Genomic DNA, 13974 nt, shown 5'->3' with positions numbered 1-13974 from the left:
GTTACTGTGACCTTTGCTTTGTTACAATGATCTTGCACTATGCATTGCAATCTACGGTCTGTTTCAGTGCAAAAATAGATTAGTACGGTATGGGCACTCCTTAATTTAGGTTTGTACCATCGCATGTAGATATACATTATTATTTAAATATGTAACACAGCCAATATAATTCGAAGAAGATTCGAGATTCGGTTGAAAATTGAACTAAGTGTTTTTTTTTAATCTACAACGTGTTGCAGATTGACCCGTAAAAATATAGCTAGCTATACTCCTCCGCTTAGAATTCGTTTATCGCTATTCCGTGGAAACTAGGCAATTTTCCGGGATAAAAACTATCCTGTGTCCTTCCCCGGGACTAAAATCCGTATACCGAATTTCATCTAAATCGGTTCAGCGGTTTAGAACAAATAAAACAAGTGAACAAGACTTATAAACTTTCGCATTTATTACATATTGGTCGGATTATTAAAGTGAAAAATATTGTCAAACTTAGTAATCTGTCAAGTTATACAAACGGACTGGGCATAAAAATTCTACGTAGTTTTAACTTGAATTTTTAAACCGACAAAAAAAACAGAGGAGGTTCTCAAGTCGACGAGTATTTTTTAAAATCACGCATAACTTTTTACAACTGTCCGATTTTGATTTCTTTTTATACCTTGAAGTTGGTCCCATATAAATTTGAAAAAAGAATCCTTACTGTGGTGGGAAAAAAATATAAAATAATTTAAAAACTTTTTAACAAAAAAAAACCGCTGAAAAAAATTAAAAAAAAAAACTTTTTTTTAACCTTAATCTTGGTACCAGTTTGAAAATAAACCTTAAACCTGAATAGGTTTTGCATATCAATGAAAAATTTATACCTAGCACAACCAATAACAAAAATCTGAAAGTCTTCTGTTTGTCTATGTCACTAGCTATCTTAAATGACTGCACAATGTACATTTTGCTTGGGAGAGGGGCTCTGTTACAACTATAGATATTCATATTCATAGGTAAGTATAGGTAACTAAAAAATGTACGGAACCCCAGGAGGGCCCGACTCGCACTTGGCATGTTTTATTATTCATATTTTTAAAGACATAATACTGACAGTTAACAACGAAAAAACAAAAACAAATAAGTGCAGGCGTTCTGAAGCGAACGTTTTCTCTGGCTTTTAAGTTTAGAAGGAACCCTCAGCGCGCTTCCCCAGCTCGCACTTACCCGGTTGTTTTCTATCATATATTCGCCGACGTAACTAGATTACGCAACTATAACCATCCAGTATGGTCATTCGCTGAACTTTTAGTGTCACAGGTCAAACATTTCGGACCCATAATGAATAAGCTTTCACCTCCGATTTAGTTATGTAATAAGTAGTTGGATAACAATATCAATACTACTTGTCCGACAAAAAACGATGGCTAAATACATTTCACTGATCCTGTATATCTATCTATATATATAAAAGAAGAAACTGACTGACTGACTGACTTATAGATCAACGCACAGCCCAAACCGCTGGGCCTAGAAACTTGAAATTTGGAATATATGTTCCTTAATAGGTGTAGACGCGCACTAAGAAAGGATTTTTCGAAATTCCCACGGGATAGGGAATAAATGGGATTTACATTTTCACTTCAAAGTGGCCCTATTTCCGTAACTATAATTATTAGAAACTTCAAATTTGGCATGCATGTAGGTAATACTAACAGCTAAAATTTTTTTTCAGGATTTTCCGGTATTCCTACGGGATAATGAATAAATGGGATTTATATTTTCACTTCCAATTAATGACCCTATTTCCGTAACTATAATTATTAGAGACTTTAAATTTGCCATGCGAGTAGGTAATACTAAAAGCTAAAAATGTTTTTCAGGATTTATCCAAATTCCTACGGGATACGGAATAAATGGGATTTCTATTTTCGCTTCAAAGTGGCCCTAATTCCGTAATTATCAGTATCAGATAATACTAACAGGTAAATACTGTTTAAAAGATTTTTAGAAAATCCCAGGGGATAAAACCAATAAAGAGGATTTTATATACCAACTGGATCAGAGAACGCACAAGCTAAACTAATAAAATTAGGTACTAAATCTGGTAACAAAACAATACAATAATTTAGCAGTGACATCCTGCTCATCCTGGCCAGGATCGTCTCCGTAGAAGAGAACTCCTCAAAATTTGATGGCACACACAAAAGACTTTTACATAATTGTTAAATTTCAATGTCAATGCGTTTATATGATGTACACCACCTGATGCTGCAGCCAGGGTCGTCTGCTGATGACGGAACTCCTCAAGGGCTGATAGCACAGATACGAAATTTTACATGTACGTTCAACGAACTGACACAATTAATTTGCTCACCCGCGACCTTCATGATAGCTACTTTTATGCATGAAATGTGTCCATGCAATCCCTCCACCTCCACTCTGTAAGGACACACACAAATCATACAAATCCATCTATCACCACCACCACATTGTACTGACACGTTTCGAACTCAACCAGAGCTCATCTTTAGAGCAACACAACCGTTCAGCATGCTACAGTGTGAAATTTGGCAAAGATGGACCTAAAGTACCTAATACAGAGGTGCACTAGGGAAAGATTTTTAGAACACTCAACTTTGTTTGTTTCTTTGTCTGTTGGGTTCTCTGAAACTACTGAGCTGATTTAAATAATTATTTTACCAATAAAAAGCTTCACTATCCCTGATTGACATAGACTCCTTTTTTTTAATAAGTGAATTCAATTCGGGCAGATTTAAAAAATTCTTTCAGTAATAGAAATCTACAATGTGTCTCTCATCGACAAATAAGAATATTAAAATAGATCATAACAGTAATTCACGTCCCGCGGGAACTTTACAATTTCTCGGGATATAATCCTATACCTATTGTGTATGAAGTCGTGGGCAAAAGAAACGCGTAGTACTTTAACGTTTTCTAAAATTCCACCCCTGGATCAGCGAAACAGGGTTTCAAAGTTGGTACGAATTATGATTAATTACGTATGTAGACTGATTTTTAAATTCCAAAATTTGCACGTCTGTTTGTATTTGTATTTCCATGTAATCCTCAGAAAAATCAAACAAAACACAAAAAAGGATCTCAGAAAGTAAATGTATGTTACCCCAAATTTAACGCGAGCGAAGCCGCGGGCAAAAGCTAGTATAATATAATATAATATAAAAAGCCTTGGTGGCATAGTGGTTTGACCTATCGCCTCTCAAGCTGAGGGTCGTGGGTTCAAACCCCGGCTCGCACCTCTGAGTTTTTCGAAATTCATGTGCGGAATTACATTTAAAATTTACCACGAGCTTTGCGGTGAAGGAAAACATCGTGAGGAAACCTGCACAAACCTGCGAAGCAATTCAATGGTGTGTGTGAAGTTCCCAATCCGCACTGGGCCCGCGTGGGAACTATGGCCCAAGCCCTCTTGTTCTGAGAGGAGGCCTGTGCCCAGCAGTGGGACGAATATAGGCTGGGATTCATTTCACTGATCCTGTATATATAATATAATATACGTATATTTTAATTTGATATCAATAAAACTCAGCAAAAAGATAACATTTAATGAAATAAGCGGAGCGATCCTCTAATATCTATTCTTTGTTCAATTCCCTCATTTTTTTGAAGTAATCGTCCTTTTTCTTATTCGCCATTTTTAATATTCTCTGTACAAAAGGATCTTTTTTCAATGCATTCTTGATTTCAGTCTCGTCAAATATGGTCTTTATTGTGGATGGTTGATCTGTATCATTATAAGTATCAGCAGTAGTATTATTTGCTTTTGTAGTATTTTCTTTACTTGCTGAAATTACTTTAGTAGCAGTCGTGGTATTTCCAGCATCCTCTGTTTTGTTCTTTAGCTCTCTCAATTGTCTCTTTATGTCTAAAGATCTAATTATATTATTAAAACTCTCATGTTTCGGTTTATTTGCTTCGTTAAGAATCATTTTATGGTATCGTGAGGCCATTTTTTCAATTAATTCGTTTTGTTTTGACAATAGTTGCCACATTTTCTCATTTTCATCGTCTATAGTATTAGTATCAGTAATAAAATTGTAATCATTTACAGCATCTTTAAAGTCTGTCCGTATATTGATCTTTTTGTTGTTATTTGTATTAAAAATATTCTTATTAAAATGGTTAATATTAATGTTCTTTCTATATCTTACCTCCCAACTTAAATCATCTTTTTTATCTGAATAATTTGCATTGTAGTCATCATTTTCTTCAAAATCATCACTTGTATCTTCTTTTTTATTCATATTGTATTCAGGAGTAGCAACAAAGGTTTTTTTTCTTACCATTGCGAATTCATCTAGCGCTCTTTTCATTACTTTTGGATCCGCTGGCCGATACATAAAGTCTATGAATTCGTGAATATTGTATGGAAGCTCTTTATAAAGAATATTGCTTTCTGGATAGTTATCGTTCATTTCTTTCTGAGCTTGAGATATATTTTCTGAAGTTACTGAAATAAACGGAGTTTTATTGCTTATTGTTAAAAAACTTGACATCTTGTGAGTTTTATGATGTTCTCTGTTCAAATAATATGTCTAGTCTAGTAATCCCACACATTGAACTTTTCATGCGTAAATTCTAGATATTATATCTTGTTAACAAAAAAGTTTAGAGCACTAGAGACATATTTGTTTATTTCTAATACATCATCATCATCACCATCTTTCTACTCTATATACGTCCTACTGCGAGCACAGGCCTCCTTTTAGAATGAAAGGGCTTTGGTATTGAATTTCTTCGCGAGTGTGTGCAGGAACCCACACGATGTTTTCCTTCACTGTAAAGCTCATGGTAAACTTCAAATTTAGCACTTGAATTGTGGACAATTCAGAGGTGTGTGTGAGGCAGGGTTCGAACCTACGACCCTCTGCTTGGACTGTAGGTGATAAGTTAATCTTATTTCTAGATTTATAGAATGACAGACGTTTTTCCGTCCCTTACTTATTAAAGAAATAATGACGATTACCTGTCATGAAGATAACTCGACCAGCTTAGGAAAGTTGAACCCCCCAACATTGTCATTTCAAAGTTGAATATCTCAAAAACGGCTGAACCGATTTTAACGAAACATAGCTAAGAACCACCGGAGAAAACTCGCTTTCATTAAAAAAAGCGCATTGATATCCGTCTATCCGTTGTAGAGCTACGATACCCACTGACAGACAGACAGACAGACAGACAGACATAGCGTCAAAGTTATAATACACCTCTTTTTGCGTTGGAAGTTACAGAGAAGACTAAGATGGACTCAAATACATGCATATCAACTAAAAACCGGTCAAGCGTGAATCAGTTTTAACTAGCATTTTTAGCTAAATAGCCAGGTACTTACGAGTCAAACAGAGAAGTGTGACCGAAAATATAGAAAAAGCCATACTGCTCTTTCTTGCGATAATTCAACATTTTATTCGTTTATATGTATTTTATTGCGGGTTCAGTCGTTCCAACTGTTTTATGTTTTAAGAAAACGTGTAGGTACAGTCACCAGCACCAATATCTGACACAACAAGCGTGCATAAATATCTGATACGACTATTTCTAGGGCCAGAAGGACGTGTCAGATATTTTTGCACGCTCCGCTGTGGCAGATGTTAATGCTGGTGACTGTACTACAAAAACGTTTCCTAACGTCAAAGAAGTCTTGTAAATAACGCCGTCGTCTTTTCTTTTAGAAATGTGACTGTCATTATTTCTAGGGATGTTATGGTGCTCCGTATCCGTAACCAAAACTATCGGATATCCGAAATTAAAAAGTATCCGTAACCGAATCCGATATAAAAGTTTCGGATAGCTTCTAAAGGGCTGTTTCACCACCCATTGATTAATTTTATTCGACGGATAAATGTGACGCCGTCTCCGTCTATTCAAACAAAACAAACAGAGACGGCATCACATTTATCCGTAAAATAAATTTAATCAAAAGTGAAACAGGTTTTTGTTTTTGCCTGGCCGAGCCGACAGATCAGCCGCGCGCGTCCTCTGTATTATTGTTTATTTATTTCTATTGCTTCGTCGTAAGTTACGAGTCGGAACTATTACAATTAAAGACAAATCAATTATTTTTGTAGGTAGTAGGACCTTGTGCAAGGTCTGCCCGGATTGCTACCACCATCTTGCTCGCTAATCCTGCCGTGAAGCAGCAGTGCTTGCACTGTTGTGTTTCGGCGTGGAGAGTAAGACAGCCGGTGAAATTACTGGCACTTGAGGTATCCCATCTTAGGCCTCTAGGTTGGCAACGCGTCTGCAATACCCCTGGTGTTGCAGCTGTTTATGGGCGGTGGTGATCTCTTACCATCAGGAGAACCACTTGCTCGTTTGCGTTTGCGTTTGTATTTTACTTTTACACTTCTTTAAAAACACGTTTATATTTAATACATATCCGTAACCGAAACTATCGGATAATCCGCAATAATTTTATATCCGCAACCGTAACCGAAACCGGTATGCTTGACATATATCCGTATCCAGATCCGAAACGTCATATCCATAAACATCCTTGAATTTCAAAGAGAAGCCTAGCATAAAGGTTGCGTTTCTACCAGGAATGTGCGAAGGTGTCTATCATGATGCTCAGTGCAGCTCTAGTGGAAACAGACGGCCTCTAGTAAAATAGATAAATAATCTTGTGTAACTTCCGGCTAACCAATAGGTTAATGACCCAGTTCAAAGGTTGGATAATCGCTGACATAAACCACTGTCTCACAGTTCAATTACGATTACGGGATATTAGTAAATATGAGAATTCCTAAAACTTTCATATTTTTTTTGTAACTTTGTAATATAATAATAATAACAATATCTTGGCACAATACAAATGAAAAGAAGAAATAAGAAAAGCTTGCACTGTCATAATTGCTAGGCAACGGATAGACATAATATATAGATAATAAATATATAAGTACTTAAATTAAATACATATTAACATCCAAGACTCAAATACAAACATTCGTATTCATCATACACATTTTTCTCCGTTACGGGGATCAAACCCGCACCTAAGCGGCTAAGCTCCCGTCAAATTTTTGTTATATTATCACTTACGTGGTTCTTCTATTCTTCTTCTTCTTAAATTTAAGAGCTATGCTCTTGTCGGTGGAGTAATCGCCACTCCGCACGGTCTTTGGCCAGCTGTTTGACTTCCTGATACGACACGACACCCTTTCCTTCACCTGGTTATATTAGGTCAATCTTGGTCTTCCTCTACCTCGTTTTCCTTCTATTTTGCCTTCCAGTAGGCTAAGAAAGAATTGCCGTGTCGTATCAAGTGACCTATCATATTTCCCCTTCGGCAATTTATGGTCTCCACTGGTTCTTCTATTATCATGAACTAATCGTTTTTCTCTTTCTTTCGCAGGTAATCAGAGGGGTGCACATAGAGCCAGCGCATTTGGTGAAGAAGCGTAGCATAGACCAGCCATTAAGGATAAGCGTAGTTTATGACCATTCCGTCTATAGGTAAGCGTAGCTTTTGACCAATTCGTCTATAGGTAAGCGTAGCTTTTGACCATTCCGTCTAGGTAAGCGTAGCTTTTGACCATTTTGTCTATATAGGTAAGTAAGCGTAACTTTTGACCATTCCGTCTATAGGTAAGCGTAGCTTTGACCATTTTGTCTATATAATAAATGTTTTTTTTTGTAACAACGATATTATTATTATTTTTAATATCGATATTACAGCACTGGTGTAACTGTGGCAACATTTGTGTGTAATGATCTGTCAAGTTGGTTCGCTTAATTCTAGACTCGAGTTAGCTAGGTAACCGTTGCTTTTGACTATTTCGTCTCTAAAGGTAAACGTAGCTGCTAAAATGTATTCCTTACCTCTGCCTATTGAAAAGGTTGCCTAGAAGAGATCGCTCTGAAGCGATAATTTCGCCTGTTGCTTACGTTAAAAAATCGCTATATACCCGTCTGTGGTTAAAAAAACATGTAAAACTTTCTTAGCAAACTTAGTTCAATTCTTAAAACGATGTTTTGTGTCTAGTGTTATTTTCCACAAAGTTTTAGTAACTCGAGACCACGAAATGTCATGGTTTCCCAGGACTTATCCGAAGATGAATTGAATGATACATTTTATCTTATGCAAATTTAGGGATAGCATCGAATATGAAAACTACATATTTCCATTGTAACGGACGTGTGATGTGGGTTACTTTGGATAAATATTGGCATATTTCGGAGCATTTTTACATGCTTAAACTTTGAATGTACTCGTTAGATATTTTTCCTGGTTTACTAATGTTTCGGCGAATAACGTTTGGCAACCTGTTTCATTTCGCAAAGTTTCATTTCCCAACTGTTTTAATATTACTGAAACTGTAAATATTTCAGGATTTTTATAAAACTAACATCCTAACCTAAAGGGTTCTACACGATGGCCCTGAAATAAATCTTGAAATATGTACAGTTAGGTGCGACCAAACCGCTGCTTAAAAAACGGTGACGGTACGGATTAGCAGTGACGCATAACGGTGCGGAATCGCAGTGACGGGCCGTAAACGACAAGACTTTAGTTCGGTAAAGTCCTGACGTTTACGACACGTCACTGCGATTCCGTATTTTAAGCAGCGGTGTGGAGAGCATGCGATAAAAACGGCGCGTATACGATGCGTCACTGCGATTCCGTGCCGTCACCGTTTTTTAAGCAGCGGTTTGGTCGCACCTTGAGTTTGCGAAATGAAACAGGTTGCCAAACGTAACGTTCCGTTGCGAAAAGGCAGTTCCTGATTTTTCCTATACTAACAGACTTATGACTTCATCATCATCATTTCGGCTTATATACATCCCACTGTAGGGCACAGGTCTCTCAGAATGAGGATTGGGAACTTCACACGCAACCGTTACTTCGCAGGTTTTGTGCAGATTTCCTCACGATTTTTCCTTCACCGTAAAATAGTTTAAGTAGTTAATATGGACCTACGCAGACGACTCATTCAATAGTTCTATCATTCAGTAGTTGTATTCCCCTTTATTTGTTCTGTGCCATTAAGTATCAGTTTTATTGTGCCAATTAAAAGTGTCCGCGACGATCCCATAGTGTAGTAGTTTGACATGTGGCCTCTCGAGCTGTCGTGGGTTTCGAATTCAGCGTAATCATCCATCATCATCATCGTCATGTCAGCCGAAAGACGTCCACTGGTGGACATAGGCTCCCCCAAAGCTCTCCACTCAGACATCTTGTACTTTCCGCATCCACCGCGACCCCGCGATCTTAACCAGGTCGTCACTCCATCTTGTTGGAGGCCTACCGACAGCTCGTCTCCCGGTCCGCGGACGCCATTCGAGAACCTTCTGACCCCATCGGCCATCAGGCCTGCGAGCAATGTGGCCCGGCGACTGCCACTTCAGTTTCGCAATTCTTCGGGCGTAATACTCAGCGTAATAATCCGTTGAAATTCGAACTCATCACGCCGTCCTGCTCACGCTGATACTATTACGTTGCTTTTCTGGATGGTTATCTAACATCTGGTAGATGCTGAACGGTTGTGTTGCTCTGAAGATGAGCTCTGGTTGAGTTTGAAACGCGTCAGTGTAGTGTGGTGGTGGTGATAGATGGGTTTGTGCGATTTTTTTGTGTTCTTACAGTGTGGAGGTGGCGGAACTGCATGAACACTCATTTCTTGCATAAACTTAGCTATCATAAGGTCGCCGGTGAGCAAAGTAATTGTTTCAGTTCGTTGCTTTTTTACAAGCTATTATTTAATTTCACCTGTCCCGATGTCTGTCTGTCTGTAATCAAATCTTGCAAATTCAATTTGACCAACTTCCAGTAGTCAAATTGACTTGAAATTTTGAATACTTATGTAAATCGCATGACAATAGAATAATCTAGTAGTGACATCCTGGTAGTTCAACCAGGATCGTCTCCGCGGGACGGAACTCTTCAACGGTTAATAGCATCGACTTCAAATATGGTATGCAAATGTAGTTTGGGTGACAATGCAAGTACAGTCAGCAAAAAAAGCTTGTATTAAAAATGTTTTTTTATGGTTAGGTTTTTTATTTTATTTTTATCATGGGAAAATTGACACCAATTGACCTAGCCCCAAACTAAGCAAGCCTTGTACCTACTGTGGGTACTAGGCAACGGATAAACGTAGATACTTAAATAGTCCAAGACCCGAGAACAAACATGCGTATTATTCACACCAATACATTCCCCATCCGGGAATCGAACACGAGACCTCAATAAATAAAACTCAACATTACAATTAATGTGATAAAATGTTTCTGTTACAGATTAGAACCTGAGAAATTCGACATGATTAATGTGAGTATTAATTAATACTATAATAATTGCTTTAATTAAACCGTGCTTTTAGCGGTCGCCAATTATCACAATGCTACCTTTAAGAATCTGTTTTAATTCTTCGTTACAGAACACTATACTGCCGGAAGCTGTCAAATTTTGGGAGCAGGCCTTGAAAGTCAGAAAAACTGGTGGACCAATTAGACTTAACAGGTAAGCTGATTTATTTTCAATATAGAGATTCTAAGTCATTATCACAGGAAAAATTGAATATTTTGGCAGCAAAAAGTTTGTTCTGAGATTTTCTGCAGTATTCATTGCTCTCTACTCTCTTTTGTTTCATTACCCTATATCTGGCCTTTTTGAAATATCCAAGTTTAAAATTGTTCAATATTCAATTATTTTAATTACTTATTACATAATAGTACGCTGAAACACCATGGTAATTATCCAAATAAACTAAACTTCAATTTAAACAATAAAAACTTAATAATAATAATTAAAAACTAATATAAATCTAAAAAAGGCCCCTGTGGCATGGTTCCAAGAATGCTGGCAGCATTTCCTCGCTGTATGGCGATGCCAAGACGCTGAGCGAGGAAGCTGTCAGCCCTCTTGTCTCCGGTAGCGTCGACAGCAAAATATGTACATCAATGAAACGTTGTTTATAACTTTTATCTGGGCACTGGAAATGAGGATCTGCCGAGTCCTACCAAAATTTAGACGTCGTACCCTCTCTGTAAAAGGCCGGTTTTACGAGGGATCTTTGCCGCACTGACATGCTGAGTTGAGTAGGGTCTAATAAGTTGTAAAATTGGGTACCCAATAGGCACCCGAAATGAGAGATCGGTTGGAGTTTTTTGGGTTTTTATTTCGACGCCGATTGCAATGGAAATGGAACAGAGACATCCTTATTTATATTGATGCACGATAATAGCGCCACCACATTTTGTGTTTTATTTTGGAACTAATGAGGCAGGTAGATGGTTGTCAACGGGCATCGTTCATTTATTAATTAGCAAGCCATCTAGTTCAGCAAATGAAGTTTAGATGGCATAAGTATTACTATTCGATTTTCATTTATTTTTGCCTTCTAATTTATTTTTCTGTGTATCGAGTATGTGTTAATCTCTCTTTCTATATCTCTCATATAATTTTATATTATGCAGTAGGTAGTTAAACATAAAATATTAATGTCCTCTTGATTTGTTAGATTATTTTCCCATAATCATTTTTTCTTTGCAGCAAAATTTATTTTCGCGTTTTTACACGAATTTTATTTTTACAAGCTTGTTTTTTTTCATAAAACTTATTTTCACATTCGCGTTCTTTTTGTGTCGCATTTTTCCCCAGTCGCGTTTTTCCCCAATCCCATCGGTACAAAAACAGTCTCGACGGAGCTCCGCTCACGCGGAGCTCCTATCCTGGGTGGTTTTGGCCCTTCGGGCCGATGCAAAACTAACATAACCTAAACCTACCTATGAGCCGTTAAGCCTGGTTGTGTGGTTTAGTAGTGGGGTACATAAGACTCGGTGGAAAACAGGAGCTCTGTGATACCAGGGCTCCATCGACACTGTTTCTGTGTCGATTGGGATTGGGAAAAAATGCGACACAGAAAAAACGCGAATGTGAAAATAAGCTTCATTAAAAAAGCAGACTTGGAAATATTGCCTTCGTGTAAAAACGCGAAAATAAATTTTGCTGCAAAGAAAAATGATTATGGGAAAATAATCTAACAAGTCTCTAAATGATGTAAAATTCTCGTGTCACAATGTTTGTGACAAACTCCCCCGAAACGGCTTGACCGATTTTTATGTCATTTTTGTGTATATTCGGTAGGTAGGTCTGAGAATAGGATGTAAACTAGGTATTTTTCATACTTCAACGCGGACGTTTTGCTATAAAATTTACTGCCAGTTTCCAGGATTTTGAATGTTGCCCGTGATACCTTTTAGAGGTGCATTTTAGCACGGGATTTTTAGAAATGACCGCGGAATAGGGAACTATCCATTTTTTATTCTTCCACGGAGCGAAATCATGGGCACGAGCTAATAGTACACAATGAAATCTCAGCTTTTGTGTGTAAAATAGATATTTATTTATATTATTAAAATACCTCGATTTATCCATGTTTTAATAACGTTACTCTATTTACAATTTTTTATATTAGTACATATTATTTAATTTTAGTATAATTTCGTTCCTGTTTAGATTACAACTTAGTTACCCTGAAGAAAGGTTTCATAACAACACAAAAATACGCATAATTTCTTTTCAGCAAATAAAAGTTTGCGGGAGTGCGACTTATGCAGTTTTTTTTTGCTTTAATGCCAATTAATTGGCTTTTACATTGACATTTTAATAATTTACATTTGGAGACTGAGCACTTAAGATTGTATACGATTATCATAAATCGGAAAAAGTCCGTCAGATTATGAGTGAAAGAAGATTGTGAATGTAATTTATCGTCGCTAGTAAAATGGCTGTCCTTTTTCCGGCCTGTACGGCATTCGCTAACTGCGCGCGTCGCGTGCATAAGTAGGATGTTCCCTGCACTTTGCCTGCACCCACAACAAGCAGTGCACCCAAGACATATAGCGTAGGGCCTTAAGGATATCCGTCATCAAAATACATTCTTAAGGTGGTTTTCCACCGGCGAGGCGAGACGAGAATTGAAATTTGTATGGCAGCGCCCGCGGCGGCTCGCGGCGGGCGCGCGAGAATGCATACAAACTTCAATTCTCGTCTCACCTCGTCTTCGTCTCGTCTCGCCTCGCCGGTGGAAAATCAACATTATATCCTTCAATAAAATAATAGTTACAAATTAAAACTAATGATATACAAATAATAATTATTAATTTATAGCGCAGCCTTATAGAATATACGTTTACGCTTATAAATAAAACATATAATAAAAAAATTACACTTACATTGACGATTTTTGAATTTTCATTGTAAAACGTGTTGGCAGGAAAAGGACTGCAAATACTAATTACAAAGTTATTCCTTTTTAATTTAATTACATATTTGATATGGAACAAGTCTGTATCTCTAGATCTATGTATGCAAACTTAGGTTAGTTTCAAAAATATATATGCCAAAATATTGGTATTTTTTGTGACAATTATAAAACTAATAAAAATCGCATGGAACTTCGTACAATAACTACTATACGAGTACAAGATGTTTCAGAAACGAATTTGGAATATTTCGGCAAGTTTAAATGATTACACTTGTTAATATTTAACAGGTTTTTAATTGTGGTTAGCAAGTTTCATATTCAAAGTACAACACGTCTAAGGCGTTACTACATTTTGATATTCAGTCAAACCTAACCATACGCTGAAATATACGCAATCCAGTACTTTAAGGGTGTACACACTTTGACAAAATTATAAAGTCGATATAATTGACCGAAGTTTAAAATTATAAAGTCGATATAATTGACCGAAGTTTCGCGGCTAATCACGCCAAATCGTGTAGTGACCGTGATCGTAATCGAGATCGTGTCGTTATCCTGTGTTCTGTTATTTTCATGTGTTTTTACATAAAAACACATGAAATAATAATGATTGTACATACAATAAAGAGTTTTACAATACAATACACAATACAAGCAAGCAAGCATAATCGCGGAATATTATTCAATCTTATTTCATGTTATATCGGCTTTAAATCATCCGCAAAACTTCGGTCGCTTATCT

The 13974-nt window shown here is 37.0% G+C and overlaps 1 protein-coding gene across 6 annotated transcripts in view; it reads left to right on the top strand.

Annotated features, from left to right (window-relative positions):
- The window catches only part of Invadolysin (leishmanolysin-like peptidase, invadolysin), a 108306-nt gene that overhangs the window by 36308 nt on the left and 58024 nt on the right, over positions 1–13974 (top strand). For all 6 annotated transcript variants that reach the window (XM_074110689.1, XM_074110687.1, XM_074110685.1 and 3 more), the window contains exons 2-4: positions 7376–7476; positions 10261–10291; positions 10401–10483. In XM_074110689.1, coding sequence (XP_073966790.1) covers positions 7376–7476; positions 10261–10291; positions 10401–10483 — 215 coding nt within the window. The remainder of the gene's footprint in view (positions 1–7375; positions 7477–10260; positions 10292–10400; positions 10484–13974) is intronic.

This window comes from Choristoneura fumiferana, chromosome 30 (genome assembly GCF_025370935.1).
Source record: "Choristoneura fumiferana chromosome 30, NRCan_CFum_1, whole genome shotgun sequence".
NCBI lineage: Eukaryota > Metazoa > Arthropoda > Insecta > Lepidoptera > Tortricidae > Choristoneura > Choristoneura fumiferana.
Note: the sequence above shows the minus strand (reverse complement) of the source record. Positions and strands in the feature narration are given on the sequence as shown.